Source organism: Oreochromis aureus, linkage group 6 (assembly GCF_013358895.1).
Source record: "Oreochromis aureus strain Israel breed Guangdong linkage group 6, ZZ_aureus, whole genome shotgun sequence".
In the NCBI taxonomy this organism is placed as follows: domain Eukaryota; kingdom Metazoa; phylum Chordata; class Actinopteri; order Cichliformes; family Cichlidae; genus Oreochromis; species Oreochromis aureus.
The window spans coordinates 17948535-17974249 of NC_052947.1; the positions used below are offsets into that span (position 1 = coordinate 17948535).

General features: G+C 38.8%; 2 protein-coding genes across 6 annotated transcripts in view; one reads left to right on the plus strand and one right to left on the minus strand.

Annotated features, from left to right (window-relative positions):
- Positions 1-13207, minus strand: part of herc3 (HECT and RLD domain containing E3 ubiquitin protein ligase 3) — a 37163-nt gene extending 23956 nt beyond the window's left edge. The window contains exons 1-11 of one of the 4 annotated variants that reach the window (XM_031752199.2): positions 13123-13207; positions 11674-12024; positions 9800-9959; positions 6803-6879; positions 5772-5993; positions 4092-4183; positions 3198-3328; positions 2496-2647; positions 1624-1697; positions 1051-1175; positions 824-883 (exon numbers count right to left, since the gene is read on the minus strand). In XM_031752199.2, coding sequence (XP_031608059.1) covers positions 824-883; positions 1051-1175; positions 1624-1697; positions 2496-2647; positions 3198-3328; positions 4092-4183; positions 5772-5993; positions 6803-6879; positions 9800-9959; positions 11674-11896 — 1316 coding nt within the window. In that variant the 5' untranslated portion in view covers positions 11897-12024; positions 13123-13207. Of the gene's footprint in view, positions 1-823; positions 884-1050; positions 1176-1623; positions 1698-2495; positions 2648-3197; positions 3329-4091; positions 4184-5771; positions 5994-6473; positions 6755-6802; positions 6880-9799; positions 9960-11673; positions 12025-13122 lie in introns of those variants that run through there. The other 3 variants (XM_039613383.1, XM_031752200.2, XM_039613384.1) reach the window with 3 other exon arrangements.
- A 1436-nt stretch (positions 13208-14643) lies between these two features.
- On the plus strand, positions 14644-23836 carry ppm1kb (protein phosphatase, Mg2+/Mn2+ dependent 1Kb). Of its 2 annotated transcripts, none has more exons than XM_031752157.2 (7): positions 14644-14762; positions 17555-18077; positions 18191-18291; positions 20153-20318; positions 20451-20595; positions 21508-21642; positions 21920-23836. In XM_031752157.2, the coding sequence occupies exons 2-7, from the start codon at positions 17611-17613 to the stop codon at positions 22049-22051; spliced, it is 1146 nt and encodes a 381-aa protein (XP_031608017.1). In that variant the 5' UTR covers positions 14644-14762; positions 17555-17610; the 3' UTR covers positions 22052-23836. The 2 variants fall into 2 exon arrangements, with proteins under 2 accessions (XP_031608017.1, XP_039469410.1); XM_039613476.1 differs by having other exon boundaries at positions 14668-14811.
- The last annotated feature ends 1879 nt before the right edge of the window (positions 23837-25715 follow it).

The window sequence follows — 25715 nt, forward strand, 5'->3', positions numbered from 1 at the left end:
AATACTGGGAGAGTTTCTGTGGCAAAATTCAGTGGAAAAACTGCAATTTTGATGTCGAGCGCGACTGCAGTTTGTGCCATCTGTCACCTGCCTGAACCAAGGCCAAAGATCCTGAGCATGTGCTGTGCTATTTTTGGCTCAGCACAGTAGCGATACAGACGTGGCACACGTGCAGCACATAATTGTACTAACTATTTTAAATATGCCGTGCCTGTCTAGTTTAAATCAGAGTCACATTTTCAACCTGTAGAAATCAAACACTTCTTCTAATAATAACACAGACAGTGACGGAGAACGAAGAATAAAATATCTGGTCATAACTTGTCATCCAGATGGTATGTATGCATCCAAGGTTTGTTTGGCAAATACTGACTAAATCCGGCACTATTAAGGTGGGAACTTAAACATTTTTATCACCTCTTAATTAATTATTTCAGCTCTTCTTTATACTATGGTGCTATACTTTGGTGCTATATCTTATTAACTGTTAAATGTTCGTTTCTTTTTTCCTCCTCAAGGTCACCACTGTCTTCTTTTTCTTAAAGGTGAAAATAAAATTACAAGTCTGACTTGTAAAAGCAGCAAAATATAATTTATATAAAGTGCTTTTTCTAAAGAAAAAATATCTTGTCTATGTAGATTCACTAATACTCTTAGCACTGTAAGCTTTTAGAAAAGCTCTTAGAAAAATGTAAGCTCAGTAGTGTTTTGTCTTCCACTGAAGGTTTTTGCATTAATACATGCAACCGTGCTCCAGTATACAACAAGTCCTGACTGCATTATTTGTGTATTTCTCATATTGACACAGGTGAGGTCTACGCACCTTTGGTCCAAGAAGCTGGCATTCCAGCACGCCGTCGAGGACAGCTGAACTATGACGTCACTGTAAACGAAACACGCGTTACAATGAAAATGTAACAAGGGGAGACTTTCCAATGATTAAAGTGAATTAAGCTCTGTGTGTATTTGTGTGAACCAATTATATTTGAGTCTACATTCTATCTTATAATCTAAAATATCTGACACAATACCCTTTTATCTTTGGCTTACTTTGTGACGCTAGAGTCTGTGTTGTACATCAGTTTCAGCCTCAACGAATTCAAACTTTCATAATTGATTGGTGAGAGACTTTTGCCAATATTAATCACTCTGAAGTCTTCCGAGGGGACAGAGGTCTGTAGAGGGGAAGACAGAGAACACATAACAGCACTGTTACAAACACGGAAGACTGTTTGCTTTGGTCCTTTGCAGTCTGTGCGGCAAAGTTTGATCTGGGTTGCGTCGACAAAATAAAGAGGCCACGCCTGAGATCGAAATGTTTTGCTTGGATTTGTAGCCGAGGCTAAGCGCTTTACATCTTTATCAGCCTACGTTCCTGACAGTTTGTTTGAAAATTGAATTTTCTTTTAACCAGATAAAGGCTCCATCAACTGAACTGGTTAAAGCTGAGACATTAACGCCACCCTGTGGTGAAACACTGAACCTAAGTAACACAGACATGATTGCTTGGAGTTTTTGGATGTGATTGCTTAGAATTATACAGCGTGCTGCAGGAAAACTAAGAAGCATATGTGTGTCACATTGCAATTTTTACTTTATGGTAATCTTTATGAAATCACATACCTGCTCATTAGAATACAATAAGAAACTATGGTCTCCTCCACAGATGATTTTGGTCACGGTATACTGTTTTGATTCTAATTAAGAAAAATAAAAAAAGAGAGAGACACTGGACATTTAATAACAGGGAATAAAATATATATATTTCATACTGTAAAGCACTTTAAATTGCATGTGTCTGAAATGATTCCTGACCTTGAGAATAAAGATGATAGACAGTAATGAAGGATAAAGAATAATACACTGTGGAAGCATAAAGCAATCATAAAGCAGTTGGCTCAAAAGCTCTTCTTTGTGCTATTTCAATTTGATATACATGGCAGAATACACTGTGTTCTTGTAGTCTCCTTACAATATTTTTTTTTTTAAATCTCTGCTGTGACTCACACCCCCTAGCCTACATTACAAGCAGATTGCAGGATGATTTCTGGTAAATCCAATAGAAGACACTGCTGTGGAAATACAAGCTGTTTCGGCTGAATACCAACTATACTCTTGGTTGTTTTGGCAACAGCAACTGCAGCCAAATCAGAAATACCTCCGCAAGACAGTGAAGCAGCAGAGTCTAGCTGGACACTAACAAAACCCACTGTATCGTTATCAGTCTGTTCTTTCTGTTTTAAGACTTTGCAAATTCTCTCAAAGTTCTCCATTGTCTTCAAGAAAAAAATCAGAAACAAGGTTCGCAGGACCATAATGGTTAGGCCAAATAAAACTAACATTCACAGCTGCCTTCCTGGATTTCCACTGCAGTTACCAGTAAAAGGCACAAACAGGAAACATGTCTAAAAAAAGTGAGAAGTGGGAATGAGGCACTTTTAAAAAGGCGTTCGGTCACAAGCATATAGGGACTGATCGGCAAGTCCACTGCTTACCTCTCCTATGGAATTTTCCAGTCAGGAAACTGGCCTTGACAGGAAATGGGCTTCTGGCATCCCCCAGTATTCCTGTTCCCAGCTGGCCATGGCTGTTACAACCAAACGCATATACCACGCCAGAGGAAGGCACGAACGCCAACGTGTGGTGCCTGGCAAAAGGAAAAACCACGATATGAAGAAATTCACCACTTTGATAGTTACACATTTACAGCATTAGATATGCAGTTAACATGATCAAAGGTACCTTACAGCTCTCTGATTTAACATGTTCAGTTTAGATCGGTTGTTTTTGCAGCAGATATTTTTTAATTATTACTAATGTTTATATTTTTTTAATTTGGATTCTCAAAGAGAAGTTTTGTTCTAACGGTCAAAAGAAATAACTGAGCAAAAAAAGATGTAACAAATGTCTGTGGCTGGAAGCAAAACAATCAAAGCTATTAACATCTAAGGGACAAGGTAACTTTCTATAAGTCTTTTCAGTATTCCTTTCCCATCAGGTGTGGAGAAAATACTAAGACAAAATAAACAAAAAACACACACCATACAAGAGAGTCAAAACTGCGGCTTTCTGAGAGTCAAAAAAAAAGTTTAGGCTTCATAAACATAGACTTTACTCCACTGTTGTTTTACTTGGTTGCATGAGATTGTATGGGTATAACCAACCAAAGTCCTCTATAGGTTTATCAGAGACAGTACCTGCCACAGGCGATTTGGGACACCTCAGTGCCCATGAGCTCCAGCACTCGTCTAGGTAAAAGTTCACTATTGGTGGAGCCGTGACCCAGCTGACCCCACGAGCCATCACCAAACGTAAACAAGCCGCCATCCTATCGGGAAGAGTAAACACACTGACTTTTTCCGTGCTTTTTTCCATTTAAGAGGGAAACTTTCTGCATAGTCTTGCACTAAAACACACGGCACACGTTAGGTGGTAGATTAAGATAAGATAGGATTAGGCCGTGTGGCTGGAATAAGACTCAGTTTTTAACTCTGTATTAACAGAGTGTTGTGTAAAATAATATAAATCTCTTGCACCAATTTTAATGGCAGCTAAACAAGAACGACCTAACAAAACAAGACTATATAATATCTGGTTGCATAATATCTGTTACTAGAAATGGCCAAAATTAAACATGCATATGTAAAGCATGTACAACACATCCATCCATCCATCCATCCATTCGCTTCCGCTTATCCTTTCCAGGGTCGCGGGGGGCGCTGGAGCCTATCCCAGCTGTCATAGGGCGAGAGGCGGGGTACACCCTGGACAGGTCGCCAGTCTGTCGCAGGGCCAACACACAGGGACAGACAACCATTCACGCTCACATTCACTCACACATTCACACCTAGTGACAATTTGGATTATCCAATTAACCTATCCCCTCAAACTGCATGTCTTTGGACGGTGGGAGGAAGCCGGAGTACCCGGAGGGAACCCACGCAAACACGGGGAGAACATGCAAACTCCACACAGAAAGACCCCGGCCTGATGGTGGAATTGAACTCAGGACCTTCTTGCTGTGCGGCAACAGTGCTAACCACCGTGCCACCGTGCTGCCAATGTACAACACAGTTAAGCATAAATCATACCTTTGTCAAGGCTGCTGTATGTTCATCTCCACAGCTGATGTAAACAACTTTCTGAGATCTCAAAAATTTGATGTGGCATGGGACGGCACGATCTGAGGAAGGCGACAACACATGAGCGAGTCCACACTGTTAAACAGATGAGTCCACTCACTCAAATTAAGAAGATGCTGGAAAACACTTAAACTTTTGCATTCTGATTTAGCACCATAATGGCAACTAAACTAAACGTGGATATGTTAATTAACTAAATTATTAAATTATTTAATATTGAGGATCATTTCCATGAAATGTTAATAAATAGATCGCTTCTCCAAAATGGTGACCTCTAACTACTCATAAAACAAAAAATGAGCGTGGTCAAGTACGTTGCCATTGTTCCACAGACTTTCTTATTACTTCCTGTCAGTACACTGAGGCCAGTCTTTTACTTCTGTCTGTAAATTTCCCCCATTTGACCATGTAATACAGTCAGTTCAATCATTTCTCTTACAGCTCATATCGGTTTGAGGTCTGGACTTTGTCTGGACCATTGCAACACACTGACTCTTTTCTCTTTCAGTCGTTCTGCGGTAGATTTGCTGCTGTTGTCCTGTGGCCTGACCCAGTACTGGCCAAACTTTAAATGTCGGGTAGACATCTAAAGTTTGACTCTACAACACTTTGGTATCCAGAGGAGTTCACGGTCAACTCCATGACTCCAAGGTGCCCAAATCATCACCCCTCCACCATCATGCTGACAGATGGTATGAGGTGTTTATGCTGACATGCTGTGTTTAATTTTTCCCCACATGGTGCTGTGCATTATAGCCAAACATCTACACGTTGGCATAATGATAAATGGTAAATGAACTAGTTCTTATATAGTGCTTTTCTACTCTACCTGACCACTAAAGCACTTTATACAACATGCCTCATTCACACATTCACATCCATTCTATGCTTAAGTGCTTTCTATGTGGCATTCACAGACACTCACAATCAAAATAGAAGCTTCCTATTAGTAGATGACCTGCTCTACCTCCTAAACTACAGCCACCCCAATGGCCTCATCTGTCCAAAGGACTTTATTCAAGAAGTCTTGCAATTTTCTCACATGCAACTTTTCAAACCTAAGCTGTGCGGTCATGTTATTTTTAGAGAGAACAGGCTTCCTCCTGGTAACCCTTCCAAATAAGCCACACTTGTTCAGACCTTTTCTATTTTGTACCATCGTGAACTTTACCATTTAACCTGCTAACGGAGGCCTCTAGAGTCTGAGATGTAGCTGCTGGGTTTTTTGCAGTTTCTCTATGTATTGCTCAGTCTGATCTTGGGTGAATTTGCTGAGACGTCGTTTCCAGGGAAGATTGTGGCATTGCGTTAACACGTGAATGCTTCAGATCAGAAACTGCCAAAATGTCTGCTTTGATAGCGGTACTCACACTTGACAGTCATTAGTAATTATTAATAGTACTTAGCTGTTACTTAACCTCTAAAATATTATCAAAAGAGTACAGGTGTACTTAGTTTTTCACAATACCATGTGGAGTCCTGTGAAAACCTTTTTTTTTTCAAACGCAAATAAATTGATAAAAATGTGACACACAATATTACGTAAAGATTTATATAATTTGTATGAAGCTCTACACTCTGCATTATATCATTAACAGTCGCTGTTCTTTCCAACCAGGTGATTATTACCTTGTTTATCATTAAGGCCCAGTTGTCCAGCTCTGTTTTTGCCCCAGCCAAATACAGCTCCAGACAATGAGAGGGCAAAACTGTGGTCTCCTCCTGCCGTTATTTGTGCCAAAGGAATTCCTGCCAGAGACTTTAGAGGATGAGGGAACAGCTTGCTGGGCTCTCCTTTCCCCAACCCGAGCTGCCCGCTGGTGTTCTGGCCCCATGTGAACAGCTGGCCATCTGAGAGGAAAAACGCACATCATGAACTTTACCTTACATCAACACCAATAATGAACACAAAATACAGGGCAGATGTCTGTTTTATAGAGTGGCTATATTTAGAGCTGTTACAGGGTGTGGGTATTATTATGGCTATACCTACATATTGCCAAAACATCAACAACACCAAATGTTTTCATTTTATAGCTAAACTTAAATCAAGTCAAAGCTTACACCAAACATAAATAAATAAACAACTTTCCAGGCTGACACATAAATCACAGACCCCATTATCCTGTTAGTATTAATACATTAAGCTATGTGTGTTTAGCCCCAAGAAGCTGTGGTTCAACATCTGATCACATTTCTTTGGACAAAAAACACTCAATTTAACATCTCCCATAATGCAAAACCATTGCATTTTCTTAAACTATGCTCTCCTCCCTTTGCAATCACATATTTTAATGAAAATATTATGTCTCGAGTCCTAGTCATGCTAACCTTGATGCTGATGGTTGACACTTTGTTGTTCCATTGTTAAACACACACTTGTTCTTCATCATTACTGCCTGGTGATTGCTCGTAAAACAGCAAATGTGACCTTGACCATGTTCAAGTTTCACTCAGATCTGACCAATACTGTTAAAGGATTAACGCTTCTACTGAACTGTGGACGAGCGGACAGATGAGCTAAAATTTACATGAAGTGAAATTAAGAATTTATGAAGGTTTTCTGATGCCATACATTTCAGCTCAATTGGACACAGTTGGGATCCAATATTCATATTGTGAACAGTGATGAGGTGTTATAAAGAAATTGTCTTTCACACCTCTAGAAAGTGCGATGCAGTGCTGATTCCCACACATTACTTGAGAGATGCGATGGTCACACAGTCTTTTGACCAACCTAGGATACATTTAAAAAAAACAACAACATTTGTTTATCAAACCAAAAATACACATTAAAAACATTTCGTGTTTAAGTGGATGATGCATGAAAAGGCTGGAAATTCCAAATAATGCCAAACCTGTTGTCTATTGTCTTAGCTGATTATAGGCCAATCACAACCTTCTTAACCTGCCTTTCTCAAAAGAGTATTTGTAAAACAGCTAACTAATCATCTGCACAGAAATTGTACTGAGTTTCAGTCAGGTTTTAGAATTCATCAGATTATCAGATTACAGAGACAGCTTTAGTGTAGGTTACAAATGGTCTTCTTATGGCCTCTGACAGTAGATTCCTGTCTGTGCTTCTTCTAAACCTCAGTGCAATGAGGTTCGATGACCATAATTTAATTACAGCGATTAGAGCATGCTGTAGCTATTAAAGGTGGTTTGAATCTTATCTATCTAATAGACTTTTTACTTGCTATTTAACTTTTATTTATACAGGTAGCCCCATTGAGACCCAATGTCTCATTTACAAGAGAGACCTAATTCAGACAAACTTGTTAAAATTATAACACTTCAGTTTGTTCATGTTAATTGAAGTCCTCTTTACACACTAAGGTGAATTATGGAGTTCCACAGGGTTCCACGCTAGAACCAGTTCTGTTTATATTATACATGCTTCTCTTAGGCCAGGGGTGTTCAAATCCAGTCCTTATCATTAGAAGACAAAGCATACATTTTCACTCCTATGCAGAGGATGCCCAACTTTATCCATCCATGAAGCCAGAAAACACACACAACTTAGTGAAACTGCAGGAATCTCTGAAAGACAAAGACCTGGATGACCTATAATTTCTAAATTCCGCTACAAACTGAGGTTAGCGTACATGGCCCTAAAAAAAAATCTTAGAAATACGTTACTATATGCTTACTCTAAATGGGATTACCTTGGCCTCCAGTAACACTGTGAGGAACCTTGGAGTCATTTTGACCAGGATATGTTTTTCAATGCACACACTAAGCAAATATATAGAACTGCTTTCTTCCTTTTGTGCAATCTCTTTCTCAGAGTGATACTGAAAAACTAGTATTTATTACTTCTAGGATGCAGTATGGTAATTTTTGATGTCCTAAAAACTCACTGAAAAGCTTTCAGCTTATCCAAAATGCCGCAGCACGAGTACTGACAGGGACTAGAGAGAGCAGAGAGAGCATATTTCACCCATACTGGCTTCTCTTCACTGGCTCCCTTTTAAATCCATAATAATCGGGTCCCATTTTATGTTAAAGACCTCATAGTACCGCATCACCACAATAGAGCACTTTGCTCTCAGACTGCAGGCTTACTTTTAATTCCTAGAGTAGTTAAAGGTAGAATGGGAGGAAGAGCCGTCAGCTTTCAGGCCCCTCTTTTGTGGAACCAGCTTCTAGTTTGGATTTTGGAGACAGACACCCACTTTCCTTTTTTTAGGCTTAAAACTTAGCTTTTTAATCAAACTTATAGTTAGGGCTTGATCAGGTGACCCTGAATCCTCCCTTAGTTATGCTGCAATAGGCCTAGTCGGCTGGAGGCTTCCCATGATGTACTGAGTGTTTCTTCTTCACTCGCTTTTTTCCCTTACCATGTGTTTTTACACTAATCTTCATTAAATCATTAGTTATTAATAATTTCTTGCGCTCTTCCACAATGTGTCTTTCCTTCCCTTATCCCCAACTGATCGAGCCAGATGGCAGCCCCTCCATGAAGCTGCTTCTGCCTGAGGTTTCTTCCTGTTAAAAGGGGAGTTTTTCCTTCCCACTGTCACAAAAGCGCTTGCTCATAGGGGGTCATCTGATTATTGGGATTTTCACTGTATTATTGTAGGGTCTTTCTCTTACAATACAAAGTGTCTTGAGGCGTCTATTGTTGTGATTGGGTGCTATATAAATAAAACTACGTTGAACTGAATTATGAAAGGCTGCTGCATACAAAATACTATTAAACTATCTCGCTGAGTATATGTTTACATGGGGCTTTTTCTCTTCCACTATACCACTGAGGTCAGTCTGAGTAACCAATAGATTAACAAAGAAGATGTCACTGTAGTTTTTCTTTCTTTTTAATAATGATTTTGTGAGCATATAGATATAAATATATTTCTGATATATCTATTTAGTCTTAGTCTCTTTTGTCTGCTTTCTTCCCCTCATTAACTTTCAGTAAATTGTCTATTAGAAATAAAATTGTTTGTCAGGGCACTAACTGCTTATTCTAGAAAACATTTTGCAAACCACTTATTACAGTAAAATCCCATTTTCCATTTTCCCAGTATTTGCATGTGAAAGACTTGCAGGAAGTCTATGACTAACAGTTTTTAAATAGGCTCTGATAAACCTGTCTACGTCTGCACGCTCTATGGACACACTTAGCTGTGGCAGTTGCCAGATGTACACTGTATAAGTAGGATGATCTGATATTGTCGTGTTGGTGTTGTTCCCAGATCAACATAGTAAATGTTGTTCCAGGATCAACATTGCAAGTGACCAATCAGAATGTTGTGACGTTATTCTTTGGCGCGCCAAGCCATTCGTGCATTTATGAAATTCCAATGTTGCAAGGACAATATCAGTTCTGTTTAGCGTTTATTAAAGGGTTGGGGTTAGGGTCAGGGTCCGTTGATCGGCGGACAGAGGCGGTTTCTCGCAGCTTAAGTACAGTTTTTTGTTTTACGGCGGTTTTTCCCGAAGTCGCAAAAGTATGACGTCACAACATTCTGATTGGTCACTTCCAATGTTGATCCTGGAACAACATTTACTATGTTGATCTGGGAACAACACCAACACGACGATATCAGATCGTGCGTATAAGTAGGTTCTAGGCTGCAGGTAAGTACTGCAAGTTAGTGTAATTCTGTGTGGCCAGGCTAAACCCTTCTTCCTACAAACTACACGGGCACCTTGGAATTCGAACAGTCGTCTCTGTGGTCCCCAGTCCCAGCTGTCCCCCATCACCAGCTCCCCAGGCAAACAGTTGACCCTGTTCATTCACTGCCATCGAATGCCCCCGGCCACATGACACCATCGTAATCTTTTGGGTATCCAGAGCCCCAACAACCTCTGTGAAGAGATGACAGATCTACAGTAGAGGTCTTTTCATTACTTTTACTCTTTACCCATTTGTTTTTCAGTTATAAGTCTAAATATTTTAAACTACATGCTACTTATATAATAAGTATTTATTGTAAACAATAACACAATAAATCCAAGAAACACAATATACACATTTCTTTTGAAAATAGTATATTTTAACTGCACTGAGAAATGCTGTGTTGAAGCACGTGCAAAAAGGATATGTGTGGGCGAGACTTTGCAGTTGGTGTTGGTGGTATTCTGCTAAGGACCAGGTTAAACTAAGGGTTAGCTGCTTTAGACAAATTAAAAACACAAAATAGTTGATAATGTGGTTTCCAGTGAGGTAAGACTATAGCATTTAATCAACAGTCAACATTTTTTAAGCTTGTTAAAAAGATTAAATAACATAAACATAAAATGATAAAGGCCTTCTAACAAAAAAATTATTATGCCAAGTCAGCTCAGCTTGTTATACAACGTGTGAGATAACATCTCAGAATCTGTGCAGTGTATCTAATTAAAGATGTGGATGGACATAGCTCAAATAAATCTGTGTATGTTTTTTAAGGTCCAGCAATTCTTGTATTTGTTCAGGGCTGTTACAAGTTCACCCACATGCCAAAACAAAGAAGAAGTAGAACACATTTCCACCCACATAATACCAACACAGACCCATCATGTCTGCAGTCACTACATTGTAGGAATAATGCCCAAAATGTGGAAACAGGAATCCTTTCGGTTTCATGTCAAACTCACCTAATGATGCCCAATTCCAGCATACAGTCATGCGTTAAAAAAAACAAAACATGCTGCATTTACATGAGTGTCTGTGTCTGAGCTTTTCAAATCCCCAGTCATCCTGCTTCCACATCAGATAAAAACACAACAGCCACTGAACCTGCTAAGACTTGCAAAAGACATTTCACTGCATGCTCAACAAACTTCTTCAGTTACCTGGAGTTTTTCAGACGGTATACTGAGCAATGAGTTTAGGAGATGCTTCTACTATTATTACCGTACTAACAACTACAATTAGTGGAATTCAAAGTCTTTGTGACTAAGCATCAGGTTTTTTTTTCTCCAATATAAAATATTACTGGTGTCCACTAAAGAGCTTTTGGCTTATACCAAAGGAAAATAACCAGGTCTGTGACTTCTTTGAGTTTTTTGAAAGTGGAGTTTAATTTATTCCAGTTTAAAATGAATTATTATTAATCAAATGGCTGAGAAAAAAAACTCAATGAAATTCACAGATTTCTATTATTTGAGGTAAAGCATAAAACAGACTCTTTAACTCAATCAACTACGTGCAGACCAATCTTGCTTGTGTGCCTAATCACTCATCATAGATAAGTTTTAACCTTGGTTATGTGCAAATAAGCCAGCCAAACATCAGTAACAGCCCAGAATTTCACCATCAGCCCATGCCCATTTGTATAACTACTTTAACTGATTAACACTTTTATTTAAACGTAAAAGATGCAAAATAACAAGCTAGGTTTTTAATACATAACTCCACTATAGTTGGAGAACAGAATAAAATTTGACTTTTTTATTAGACCATCAGTTCACCTCCTGCCAGTGCAGCCAGAAAAATCAGGCAAAGACAAATCAGGCCAAATTCAGGCACATGCTCAAACATACTTGCTATGTTGTTCACCAGGGTGGTCCAATCTGGTGTTTCCAATTTAGCGCTTACCTGGGGAAATCCCTGCTTTGTCATGACCCAGCTGTCCACAGCTGTTAGAGCCACATGTGTACACACTGCCATCATGCATAAGAAACACAGAGTGTTGGCCTCCACAGCCGACCTCTTTCAATCCCCTGCCACTGAACACATGACAGTTCCTCGGCTCAAACACAGGGTTCTTCTCCACACCAATACCCAACTGCCCATCCTTGGCATTCCCCCAGCACAGCATGTTGGTGAAGGGAGAGGAAATGAGCACCGATGTGAAGAGGCAAAGAGAGTGACAGCCAGATGGAGGAAGACTATAATGATCAAGCTCGAGAGCAGCCCCGCTTTCGCCTCTTCATGTAAATTCCAACCCTAGAAGCAAAAAAAACAGCGTGATTATGCATATTTCTTCATAAGGAGCCGATCAATTAGGGAACAAGGACGGGCTCGGAGGTTGCTGTGGGTGTGTAGTGACAGTGATGTAAACATGATGACAGAGGAACAGGCAGTGTGTTTAAATAAACCCTGTCAGTGTAATCCTGGCTTAAGCAGCTCCAAGCAGTCCCGCCTTAATGTCCAGCCTCTTCTAGCACAATAATGTTACCAACTGAATTAGCCAGAAGATACACAAAAGAGAAACGAGCCAATAGAGTATGCTTGCCTTTACCTCACAATGTCCCAAAAACGTGACTTTTAAATACTATACATTTTCACTGTTTAAGGTGTAAATCGTAACTGGGATAAACGCCATATAAATAATGTTTATTAATATTATGAGTAATATCATTACAAGTATAACCTATATTACAACCCTGCAAAAACTAAACTGAATCACCTTTGAAAAAGGTGAAAAAACAGCTGTGATGAAAGGATGTGGGCAGATGTATTAGAGAGCACTAATTTACCTGGGAGGGTGGAGGAAAATATAGGGAATGGACCAAAAGCCCACGGTGACCATCCTTATCGCAGTTAGTAAACATTAAATAAATATTAGCTATATATTTTAGCTTTGTTTAGGATGCTTTAGCACACCAGTCTTGGCTGTGAGTTACTCCCATGTATTATCAGTGGGCTATTATTATTATCTAACACTGGTAGCTCGATGTGAGATACGCTTAGCTGTATATTTAGCTGTATTTGAAGTGTCAGCGGCTGCTTTATCGTTTGTAAGGACCAGCACGTTAAGTCAGGTTAGCTTCCTGACCCGTGCTGTGTGTACATTACAAACACAGCCTGCAGCAGCAGCTAAGTGTCCCCACTGACATTACCTGAGTAAGTTTGTTAGCGAGCCTGACAAACCACACAAGCCGTTATAGTTAATAGCTAACTAACGTTCGCAGGCTAAAGCAGCGCTGGCTGTCAGTCTTATGGCTAAAAAACAGAGACCCGCTGGCTAGCCGACGAACACAACCTAAGCACAACGGCGCTGTTTTACAGCTGGGTGGTGCAAAATTAAAACACTGTGTTTACCTTGACAGATGCATTCTGAATTTGGGCGACTGGTTTCGGTTCATCAGCCCAGAAAACAAACGAGGAAGTGCCACAGCTGCATACGTCACCAGAGGTTACGGGCAGGACACAATGTGATTGGTCCGCCGAGCATGGGGCTCTACCAATGGCTGTGTCCGAATTGGTGGGTGCCTACAGCGTGACAACAAAGTCCGTGAACATTAAATCTATTGGTGTGGCTACTTTATTTTCCCAATATTTAATACTTTTTTACAAGCTTTGTTTTAAATGGCGGAGGAATCATGTCAGCATACGGTCAACCTTAGTCTTTTAAGTGTTACATGGTAACCATGTTTACGTTTGTGTTAAGTATTGGGAGGTCCTGTGATGTTTTTTTTGTCTTGTTCATAAAATGTGTACAGTGTACATTTCTTGAAAAAGCATTTCATCCCTTTCTCATTTTATTTATTCATTTATTTATTTATTGCATATTTTTCACACTTCAGTGTTTCACATGATCAAACAAATTTTAATATTAGACTAAGATAACACCAGTAGATACTACATTCTGTTTTAAAACGATTATTTCATTTATTAAGGGAAAAAAGTCTATCCAAACCTACCTGGACCTATCTGAAAAACTAATCACGTTGCACATACAAGGGCATATATAAATCAGTGCAAGTTTTAGTTTTTGCCATTACTGTAATTAACCAAAGCCTCCTCAGGCTCTTGTATTGGCACGTGTGACCAAATTGACATAGACTAAAAGTGAAAACAATGAATGTATTTTCATTTTAAATAGTATTCAAGCTTGTTTCCGTTCATTTTAATTTTCTGTTGTGTTTTTTTTTTTTTATTAATCAACCTATAATTATAGGCTACTTTTTGATTTTGTTAATTACAGTTACCGTGTCAAGTACTGTCTGAGTACTTGTGTATACATTTTCTGCAGTTTTATGTATTTATTTCTACTTTTTCATAGCAGGAAAACATTATTTCACTAAACTTATCTAATAACAGCGTTATGCACATATCAGAACTTTGACATATGTCAAACTTTGAGGTTTGACATATTTTTTTTATCCAGCTCATCCTAGTTAACGACTTATCTTCCACTTTTACCCCCAGGTATGGGAAGAGTTTGACACAGTGACTGGCTTTCGTTCTCCACCCAGTAACCTAGATTCCAGCAGGCCAAGGTTGGACTGACGTAAACATCCAGTCCTCAAATTACCTACTGGAGGCTCCGGGTCTAAATTAGTGCCCTGACCATAAAGAAACCAGAAGATTAGTGAACAAAATAAATGCTTGGATGAGGCCATTGTGTCACAAATTGTATTTTCTATTCCTACATTGCCCTTTCTTATTTGATAATCCTTCGGTGTTTCGCTACAGTTGGCGCTTAGCGGTGCAGCTTTATGATTGGTACCCATAGCTGCCATTAAGACTTTTTTCGGCCAATCGTATGCGCTGTAAACGGGGCGTCAATGTGGGCGGTTACTCTTACAAGATTTTGATTGGTGCGGTCACATCATAGGCCTTGCTGTTTGATAACAAGGCGAGACGAGGGGGCGGTCGTTTTCATTCAATTTGTTGTCACTCCACAAGAAGCAAACACAGGATCTTTAAAGCTGACGAAAACATCTGAAACTCTCGAGGTATAGTTTTTAGTCAACATGCAGCTGAAAGGTCAATGGCGAAATCTCGGTAATGTTAGACGAAATGGTAACTTTTGCCTGATGCTAACTGTCTTGTTAGCTTGTGTGCTACAGAGCTATCGTTTGCGGCTAGCTAGTTAATGCTAATATGAAAAATGGATGACGTTACCGTTTATATACTGCTTCTTTTCGTAAGTGTATTGAAACTGCATTTTATTAAGGACTGCTTCTTATTCAGATTCTCTTAGGATAACACTTCTAGATGCCTCACATTAATGATATTGGGATCGATACTGCAGCAGTTAGCTTAATGGCTATTGCATCATTCTTTAGCGTTGACGCACATCAATACACGGTTTACCCTGAGATGATTTACAACATGTGGACGATATAGCACGTCGGAATTTCTCCCTAATCAGTGTTTATTCACTAATTAAACCAAATACAATAAAGGTCATTCATTAATGCTGTCCGAGTAAATGTTGCTTATTAACCCACAAGAACCCCTTTACACAGTGAGGGAAGTTCCTGTTAAGGTTTTAACACCGTCTCTCCTATAGTTTTTACTAACAGTAAAAATGAGTCTGGGCTCTTATGGGTTAAATTTTAAGAGTACAATGGTGTGAATTGAGGTTGCTATAGTAGATGTCCGAAAAAGGCTGTGCATGTAGTTCAGGCACAACACATGTGCTCTTGTTACTGAAAGGTAGGTTTGTTTATTGTTTAAATGTCCTTTTAGCCACTGTTTAACTCGACAAACCTTGTTGTTCAATAGCCAGACACGGGTTCCATAAATGCCAAGTAACAGGCAAGACTGTGGTTTGTTGGTGGCAAAGAGTAAATTGTAAAGTTTTTTAAATTTTATAATGACCTTTGTCTCCGCTAGTGTTGAGCTATAACCTTAAATCATTTTATGCCCCTTCATTCTTTAGTATGCTAGGAATCTGTATAATCTTAATGAACTTCAAAAAAAGTTTGCATATGCTACATTTAGTTCACATTGTTAAGAATATATGCTTATGTGTTGTTTATGTTTTGAGCGACCTCTCATTTCTTTACGTTTTCCTGGGAAAATAGGAAATAGTTGGAAATCAAGTATTTGGGGTAAATACAGAGTTTTTATAATTCTAACAAGCTTCAAAGTCAATATTTGGTATGACTACCTTTATTCTTCAACACAGTCTGAACTCTACTAGACAAGATTTCTTCGAACTTTTTAAACAGTCTTCAGGAATAGTTCTCCAGACTTTTTGAAGGACATTCGAAGCTCTTCTTTGGATGCTAGGTGCCCTTTGTTCCATTTTCCTTCAAGGTGATCCCACAATGCTTCAATAATGTTAGGGTTCAGGATCCGGAGAGGCAAATCTATGACTAATAACTCTTAGGCTAATTTTTAGGCTACTTATATTTTTTGCTGTGTACTTGTTCATTTTTCTATTTTAGCACATATTGCAGAGTTTTCAAACAATAGCTTTTTGAAAACTTTGTTGGTGCAAAAGTACTTCTGTTAAACTTATCTTTGGAGTTTTTTGTGGATTAAACTAAAGAAATGTCTTTATGTGACAGGCCGCTACTAACCAAGTGCCTAAAGATAAAAAGGATAAAATTGGTTATTTCAAGTCAAATCAAGTGGCTTTATTGTCATTTCAACCATGTGCAGTGGTACAGTACACAGTGAAGCAAGACAACGTTCCTCCAAGACCATGGTGCTATATATAACAGACAATCAACATAGGACTACATAAGGTGAGCAAGAAAAGTGTGCAAAAATTGCACACACAAAAAGACAACTAGTTGCCAAGTTGTCTGTTGTGTGTAGACAACACTGGCTCATCCCTTGAATCACATTTTGGAAATACTTGAATGATTCATGGGTCAATGTTAAGTAACTTAAAAAACAAAAAACATGCCCTTGAATGGTCAAGTACAAGGGCTGAACTGAAAATGAACGAAAAAGCAGCCAGTGTCCAAAGAAAAACTTTGAAAGACCTTCAGAAAATCAAAATGTAAAGAAAAGTGGAATGACTCAAGGCTTTTGTTCAGTATTATACATAATTTTATGTCATTTTATGTTACGTTCTATTTGTTTAGCAGCTCTTGGAAGATCAGCAATAAAATTAAATAAAACTGGGTAAAACTTTGAGTAGTAGTTAGTCAGCAAACAGAATCGCTGTGGTATCCTTAAATGGAACTTCACAGTAGTAAATGCATAACGCTTTGAATTTAGAATTGAGGATGATTCTTATTGTTAGTTGACTAAATTTTTATGTGAACGTGGTGAATATGTGAACATGGGGTCTTGAACACAAGACCTGTTGGGCTCCAGTTACTGCCTATCTTTATTTTCTGTCAAATAATAAAAGACCAGTGAGAAGGTCAGGAAGTTTACTGGGGTTGAAGGAGATGACTTCATCTAATAGTCTTAATGCAACATCCATTAAGTATATTTAAAAGTAACCACTTGATTTTTTTTTTTTTTTTTTTTTTTTTTAAGCAAATGATCAAGATTAGCATCAGATGCTAGTAATAGTTAGTAGGTATTTGTCACTTATTACTAGATGGATTACATTTCAAATGTTTCAAAAATATGAAGGAATTTGTGTCATCTCAGTTTCTTTCCACCCGATTTGTGTTTGTTTAATGATTTCTAGTTTGAAGAGACCTTTAGTCCTCATAACCGAGGCTCTTCCTTAACAAATAAAAGATTTTTGTCATGCTGTGTTCTCAGTCTAAATGACGGATTTAATTTTTTTTTTTTCCTTTTTTCTTATTTTCCTTCTTTGTCTGGACAGTACACAGTTCTGCCTCTCCATCCAGTGGCTTCCGAGGTGTTCGTGCTGTCAGGGTGATGTCAGCAACCTGTCTCGCACGCTTGGCAAGATGCAGTGGTCTTCATGTGGGTCGAGCCGGTCTTGTACAGATGAGCTTAGGCCCCCTTCCGGTCCAGCATGACAGCCACTTCCAGTTCATTTTCCGCAAACCGCTCCACACCCCGTCAGAAACTCGGCACAGTAATACACGCTTTGATCCAGACAGCAGCGGCCGCCCCACTACCTGGGATTCATTTGGAATCTGGGACGATCGTATTGATGAGCCCATCCTGCTGCCCCCCAGCATTCGTTACGGCAAGCCCATTCCCAAAGTTAGCCTATCCAAGGTAGGCTGCGCCTCGCTCATTGGTCAACGCAAGGACAATGAAGACCGCTACCGGGTGTCCGAGCTGACCGACAGGGTGCTCTACTTTGCTGTGTTTGATGGGCACGGTGGATCGGAGGCAGCTGACTTCTGTGAAAAATACATGGAAAAATATATCACGTAAGGAGTTCGTATGAGTCGCTGTCACAAGCAGCTTATCTATTCATTTCTGAATAATGTGAATGTCAGATGTCACAGCTCTGTAAGTGATTTTTCTTTCTGATTTCCTTAAGGAACCTTCTTGCAGACGAGGAAAATCTGGAATTAGTTTTAACAAAAGCCTTCCTTGAAGTAGACAAAGCTCTAGCAAGGCATTTGCACTTCTCTCCAAATGGTAGGTGCTTTCACTTTACATGTACTTGGATATGCTGTGTACTCTGTTTTTATGTGATGACACTTGTTTCTTCTCTCTTAAAACATAATTTAATTATCCTACTTAGGCGTTGAAGCTTTGGATTTCCCCACTGAGCACTTTTGGTTAGAGGTCTGTCATTTTCCCCCAAAGTTCCTTAAATAATTCATGAATAAATTAGCTACACATAGAAGATATGTTAGTGTTTTTCTTGCTTCCAGCACGACATTGCCAGAAACAGAAAGGTAACAAATTAAAGGAAAAATCAGAGTACACATTTGGATAAACGGAACAGCTTTGTCCTTACATGCGTGACGCCACACAGGGTTTACCCAGTGGGTCGATTAATGAGAAAATTGTAGGAATTCTTGACTGTTGTTATCAGATCTCGACCAGTTAAGAACGTCACTGCCACAAGAAACCTCCTAGTGAGAGAATATCATTTGGACAGAATCACATCTGTCAGTAGAGGTTTAAAGACTTTGCTTAATTAGTTAATAGTGATTTTTCCTTTAATTTGTCACCAATCTGTTTACTTTTTCCCTGTCTGCAAAGTGTTATGTTTAAAGCAGGCATTTTTATTAAGGAATGTTTGAGCATCCCTCAAAAAAATTAATGCAAAACATTTCCCTCAATAAATCTAATTTACATGTTTGCCCTATTTCTGTAAAATTCTTCAGCTTAGCTTGAATTTTCTCAACCACCTTTTATGTCTTAAGTTTAATGATATATGAACGCTAGTGTACTTGTTACGTGGCCTCACTTTGGCCTCGCTCTGTGAAATGTCCCAATATGCCTGTATGTGTGTGTGCATGTTATCTACGGCAGCTGCGGAGCCAGCTAAGAGCTGGAAGCCCTTGGCACCAGTGTGGATGACGAGAGGCTAGATATTGAAGGAGAGTCCAGCGGGTCCTAAATCCTGGACTACTGGAAGGTTCCCTATCTTTCTCTCACTTCTCCCTCTCTCTCTCACGTCTCTCTCTCTCTCTCTGCCTCTACCTATCTCTATCTCTCTTTTTGATTTTTTCTCTTCTCACCAAGTGTATGCAACGCTTCTTGTGAGAAAGTGCTTCAGTTTGAAAGTTGTGTGAGATTTATGTTGTCAGCAACAGATCCAGTCCATGTTTAATATTCAGATTAAGCTTTAAAAATGTTAAGTCTATATCAGCTCATTTAATTCTGAGGCGAGGAAAGGATAATCTTTTTATTTGCATAAAATTTTACTGTTTATCTACCACCAGAACATTATTTGCCAATGTCAAATATTTGGCAGTAAATACTTGTTAATCTTCTTTGTTCCAGTAATTTCTCAACATTTGGCATAAATAAAACATTTTTTTCTTATTTATTTAAAACGCTAGTCATTTACTTTACTGAGTCAGTTGAACATAATATTTCTTGGGACTGACTTATTATATTTTCTCAACCCTAGAGGCATCCATGGTGAACATAAGAGGAAAGCTAAAATGCCTAACTCACTGACTATTATGACATTCTCTGATGTTTCTGTGTTGCTTTACGAGTATCAGGCCCAGTATCGGGCACTGATAAATGTTGTTGTTATTTATTATCTTTTTGGATTCAGCTTTAGACTTACCTGCTGTAACATTTGCTCTGGACCTCAGCTCTATCTGCAACAGTTCAACCTGCATGTGTGACTGCCTCCTCTGTTGTTTACTGTGTGAATATCTGTAGTTTTTTCTAAGTCTACTACATGGCTTCCCACCCATGTCTTCATGTTGTAGCGTGTGACTGCGAGTGCGTGAGATACACCATGTTGTTGTTGTTAACACTGTGGACAGTGGCTTTGTGGATCTTGAGATTTTCTCGTATGTCTCTGTAGCACCCGGGATGAACGCAGGAACCACCGCCACCGTGGCCCTGCTGAGGGACGGCATCGAACTGGTGGTCGGCAGCGTGGGTGACAGTCGTGCCATGTTGTGCCGCAAGGGCAAGGCCCTTAAACTCACTGTTGACCACACCCCCGAGAGGAAGGATGAAAAAGACAGGTACATGATGCTTTTAAAAGCAGGTTTTAAACTTCATTTTTTTCTTTCTTTTTTATTAATTGTAAGTGCCCTGAAAGAATCCTGCTTTCGTAGCATACATGTACTAATATACTGATCTGCACCTGTTTAAAGGATAAAGAAGAGTGGGGGTTTTATCACCTGGAATAGCCTGGGGCAGCCAAATGTCAATGGCAGGTTGGCAATGACGCGCAGCATTGGAGACTTTGACCTGAAGAAGACGGGAGTCATTGCTGAACCCGAGACCAAAAGAGTAACGGTAGGTTTGTAAATTTAGTTTGTCACTGAAGTATTTTTTTTTTTTTTTTATACCTGTTATCTTCAGAAGATGCAGTTTTTGTCATTTTTCCTCTGCGCACCACCACAATGGGTCTTAAATCAGACAATCAAGATGCAACTGACTTTCAAACTTTTAAGGGTTTTTACAAAAATGTTAGTGTATGGGCACATATGGCTGCCAATGGAAGCAAGGCACTGGGGTTATTGTTAATGTGACTGCTGACAGAAGTACCAGGATGAATTCTGAAGTGTGCAGAGCGTTAGCGCCTGCTCAGATTCAAGACATGCTGCAAAAATAATCTGACAGTGCAAATGATAATGACCTAAAGCAAACTGGAAAAACAACCCAAGAGCTTCTTGAGGGAAAGAAATTTGATATTATTCAATGGCCAAGTCAGTCACATGATCTTAACCAAACAAAGCATGTCTGCAGTTACTAAAAACAAAACTGAAGTCATAGAGAGACACAAACAAGCAACAACTGAAGGTGGCTGCAGGAAAGCCCTAACCAAGCAGCTCGAGGGAGGAAAGCATTAGGTGAGACCTTAGCCACTGACTGCAAAGTATTTTCACCCAAGTATTTAAAAACAGTCCTTATATTTAAAATGTTTGTCTGATTATTTCTGAGGCACTGAAAATGGGGACTGTTTATAAAAACGACTGTGCAAAATATTTTGTTTGTATTTTGTACATCACGATTGTTTGATTTAAAATCCACATTGCTGGTGTATTGTTTGGATATTGGACTGCAGATCTTGGCAACAGCACATTTTCACATCTGTTTTTCTCTGAAGAAATCAGTAAAGCCAGTCTCATCATCTTCTTGTAATAGTTCAGTAGATTTGTCTTTTTAATGTTTGTTATAAACTATTAGTTATTTATTCCCTTTCAGTTGCACCATGTCCATGACTCATTCCTGGCGCTGACCACAGATGGCATTAACTTTATTATGAACAGCCAGGAGATCTGCAATGTCATCAACCAGTGTCACGAACCCAAAGAGGCAGCACAGAGAATATCTGAGCAGGTAAAACATTTTATGCTTTCATTAAATACTAGCCCATGGGTCAATGTGTTACCTATTCTCCTACAAGGTTGTTTGTTGCTGGGTTTCATTAAGTTTTGGTTGACTCATGTACTGAAATGATCTGTTAGACACAAAAAAGCTTCCCAAAACTGTGTCCATGTTTCCTCAAGTGTGGAATTTCCTACAGAAGATTAATTTTTGGTTGAATTGATCATTCACCCGATGACTTTCTCTAACCTTGTTGTGCTTCACATTGTGGTGCTCTTTTTTTTTTAAGGCTATTCAGTATGGTTCAGAGGACAACAGCACAATCATCGTGGTGCCATTTGGTGCCTGGGGAAAGCACAAGAGTTCAGACACGAGTTTCTCTTTCAGCAGAAGCTTCGTGTCCAGTGGTCGCTGGGCATAGGCTGCGGGACTTTGGATGAAAGGACGAGGTCTGTTTGGGACTTTGTTAACATGTGCAATACATTTGGCTTCCTGTAAAGAAACATTGTAAAAAGTGTGTGGTTTGCCGAAATAATGACACCTAATGGCTACAACATTAATTACAGTTGCATGATGTTTATTGCCTCTGTGAACAAAGAGGCAGTGAATTCATGATGTGCACTAAACACAAAGGGGGGGGGTAAATCTCCCTTTATACAAGGTTTTATCTACTAGCAAGCCAATGACCTCATAGGTGCTAAAAGTGTGTGAGCAGCAGACGGGAATGTGTGTTGGCTAAATCTGTAGCCTGCTCTACAGATTTAATTCCTCACCTTCTTCTGCTATTCACACATTGTTTTATCAGTTTAGCTTCTCATCACACCACAATCTAACTCACAATTTCATTTTTACTGTTAACCTACATTTTTAAAGAAAATGTATCCCACCAGTTTTAAGAGCACAGGTTTTAAGTTTGAACCATTTCTCCATTTTAATTTTGGGAGCAAGTGCAACAAAAGAAGTCGGGGTTGGGCAATTGAACTACAGTAATTGGTCATCAGCTGTTGTGAAACCCACACCTTGGTTGAAGAACTAGTGTCACTGATAAAACGAGTCACTGACTGGGCCTTAAAAATTTTATGGAAAATTTAAAATATCTAAATTGTATAGCTTTCCTACAAGAATCTTTCTTGTACATTTAGTTACAAACCAACACTTAAAATTTCCTTTATATTTAAAGAAAAAAAAATTCTTAAAGAGCCGCAGAAATTATCGGAAGACTTGGACAATCTTAAAAGATGTAAAGGTTTTAAACAGAGCTGCCTGAACAGCATTTTGGTGACTGAACTTGGTATTTATGTAGGAATAAAAATGAAATCAGAAATTTCATGTTTCTTTGCCAGGCTTGCCTGATTTGCAACAGGTCCTTTAAAGGGGACTTGGAAGTGTTTGAGGTACTGAAACATACTGTTTCTGTTCTGTAAATAATCATCTGTGTGATAAGTACACCTGGAAAACTGTTCTCCCCTATATTTTCCTTATATCTCAGCGACGTTTCACACATGCAGGTCTTTAGACATGGACCTGTGGTGTGTGTAACCCGGCGTTATTTTTGATTTTCCACCGTTGTGTGTCAGTCAGACACAACAAAGCACACCTAATGCAACACTAGAGAATGGTTTAGCTAAGAGCCATGTATGACAATGTGAATGTTTGCTTAAACTGAAACAATATAACCAGTCTCTGTAGGATATAGGTGTGATTAAGCTGTGCAAGTCGTGTTGGCTGATCTAATGTGAGTGGATGTGTTTTCAGACTTAAAGCTTTGAGCTGAACTGTTTGTTCACTGGTGGTGTGATCTTTTATTTTGTCCTTGTTAATGCTAAAGAAATACAGCACGTCATATTTATCAACATTATTTTATCTGTGAGTTCCTAATGTTGTATAAGCTGTCAGCTTCTAAATGTTCATGTAAATACATTTTCTCTCCCTTATTCTTGTATCTAACGGGACTTTGGATATTCTAAAGGCGCTTGTGTGTATGATTTTCAAAATAGTTAACAAGCCTTCTGTCAAAGTTACTCTTTAACCTTGTGTTCAGTATTTTACTGTACTTTGTTGCACTGCCTCTAAAATATAATCATTGTGGTGTTGGATCTGCACCTGGGACCCAAATGTGACCGTTTGAACAACACTGTTAGTACTGTACTCTTGGTCTAAACGGCTTGTGACACTTTCAATAAAAAAATGATACATTTAGAAACAGTTTTCTTTGTAACGTGTGCGTGTTGTTATCCTCGTGTAGGTGATCCAATGCTTTTGTCCATACAGTGAAAGATTTACATCAACAGAGCTGTTTACATGCCATTTCAAAAAGATAAGAAAACATTAATATTTTTTTAAATATTTATTATGCATTATGTCTACATATGAAAATGTATTCCAGATTTTTCTTCACTTTTTTTTTTTTTTTTTTTTTTTTTTTTTTTTTTTTTAAACACATGACAAAGTTTGAGCACATTGGCGATCTTTAGTGAGAAAATTACACATTTTATGGAAGAATTTGATAAATGAAAGAAGGCAGGTGTCTGAAAAATAAGTCTTGGACATCTTAATTGAAAGAGTCCAGAGTTTTGAAGCTCTGCTCCACTTCCTTGACTAATTAAATAACAGGTATACATAATAAATAATGAAATCTTAATTGTGATCAGTTACACAAGAACACAAAGTCTTTGTTCAGTTAACACAAAATAAAATCTCATTTCTATGTAGATTGTGTAGATTCAAACTGCTTTAAGTTGTTGGGGAAACAACCTGACAAATAATCAAAAAAATTTCCTGTATATATAAGAACAAATTCAAGAAATTTCCAAATGTAAATGGAGAACTAGACATTCACTCAGTTATGGTCAATGTCAGTTTTATTTCTACAGCACTTTGGTCAGCCTTGTTGCTTTTTAAAGTGCTTTACGAGTTGGTTTAAAACAACATGAAACTGCAGATCAATAAAATAAAACAAATATATATATTTGAATAGAACAAGATAATAAAAAAGGGGAACACAACATAAAAAGCCTGATGGGACTTGAACTTAACTCTGAACTTCAATTAAAAGCCATGGTTTAAAAAAAAGTGAGTTTTAAGGCTGGATTTAAAAGACTGCATAGACTACAGTACAAATATCAAGTGGCAGGTTATTCCATTAGTCTAGGGTCTGCAGCTGAGACGCAATCCTGACTTCTGTTGCACTGAGAGCATCTGGCTGCATGATGTTTTGGAGTTACATAGGTTGAGCGGCTTGACTAAATAGATGAGTGGCATATTGTTTAAGACTTTAAAAGTAAGTCAGAAAGCAGCCATCTCAGATCTACGTGAAAAGTGCGATGTGCCACAAGGACACATGACCACAGCATGGAGATACTCTGAGAGAATATTCTGAGCCACTGTGAGATTTCTCCCACGGCCACCAGGGGGAGACAGAACTCAAAGTTAATGTTTGTTCTGACACTGATCCGATGGATCCACCACAGAATCCACGGCAAGAAGCACTGAGTGGGATTGCAGGTGTCAGCCTGTGCTTCACATCTTTCCTTGTCGTGGGTTCCCGAGTCGTTTTCCATCCCTGCCTTCTGTACATGAATGCAGTAGACGCCTTCAGGTGGAAGCTTCCACAGAGTAGAGTTACTCCGTGACACCAAAGAAGTTACAGTTTTCCTAAAGCACTTATGTTGAAAATCGATAGGCACACTAATGCACACATGCAGACTCTTTCAAACTCCGGACGCAGCATCACACCGTTGCAATCTAATGCTGCTAAAATTAGGATCATATTTCTCTACAGTCTTCACAGGATTGTTGGCAACCTAACAGAGACTATATCTTGTGCAATAAATCCATTATGCTCTCCTGTGAAATCTGATCCTGTTTAGTCAAGAGTTGCATGAAGACACATGAATTTTCTTTTACACGCATCGAAATCGAGCATTCACAGTCACACTCTGGGGTTTAGTATCACAAACACAAAGTTACTGCAGTACTTTTACCAGGATGCCACAGGTAGATATACTCTCTTCTGACGAACTGAAGTTAGCCACACTTATTTAATTAATTTGACTGACGATAAAAGTTTGTGTAAAATGAGCCAG

Coding starts and splice junctions, on each gene's coding strand:
- ppm1kb (XM_039613476.1), top strand. CDS start 14,781: ATGCAGCTGAAAGGTCAATGGCGAAATCTCG. Junction 14,812..17,554: donor AGGTCAATGGCGAAATCTCG/GTAATGTTAGAC, acceptor TTGTCTGGACAG/TACACAGTTCTGCCTCTCCA. Junction 18,078..18,190: donor TACATGGAAAAATATATCAC/GTAAGGAGTTCG, acceptor GATTTCCTTAAG/GAACCTTCTTGCAGACGAGG.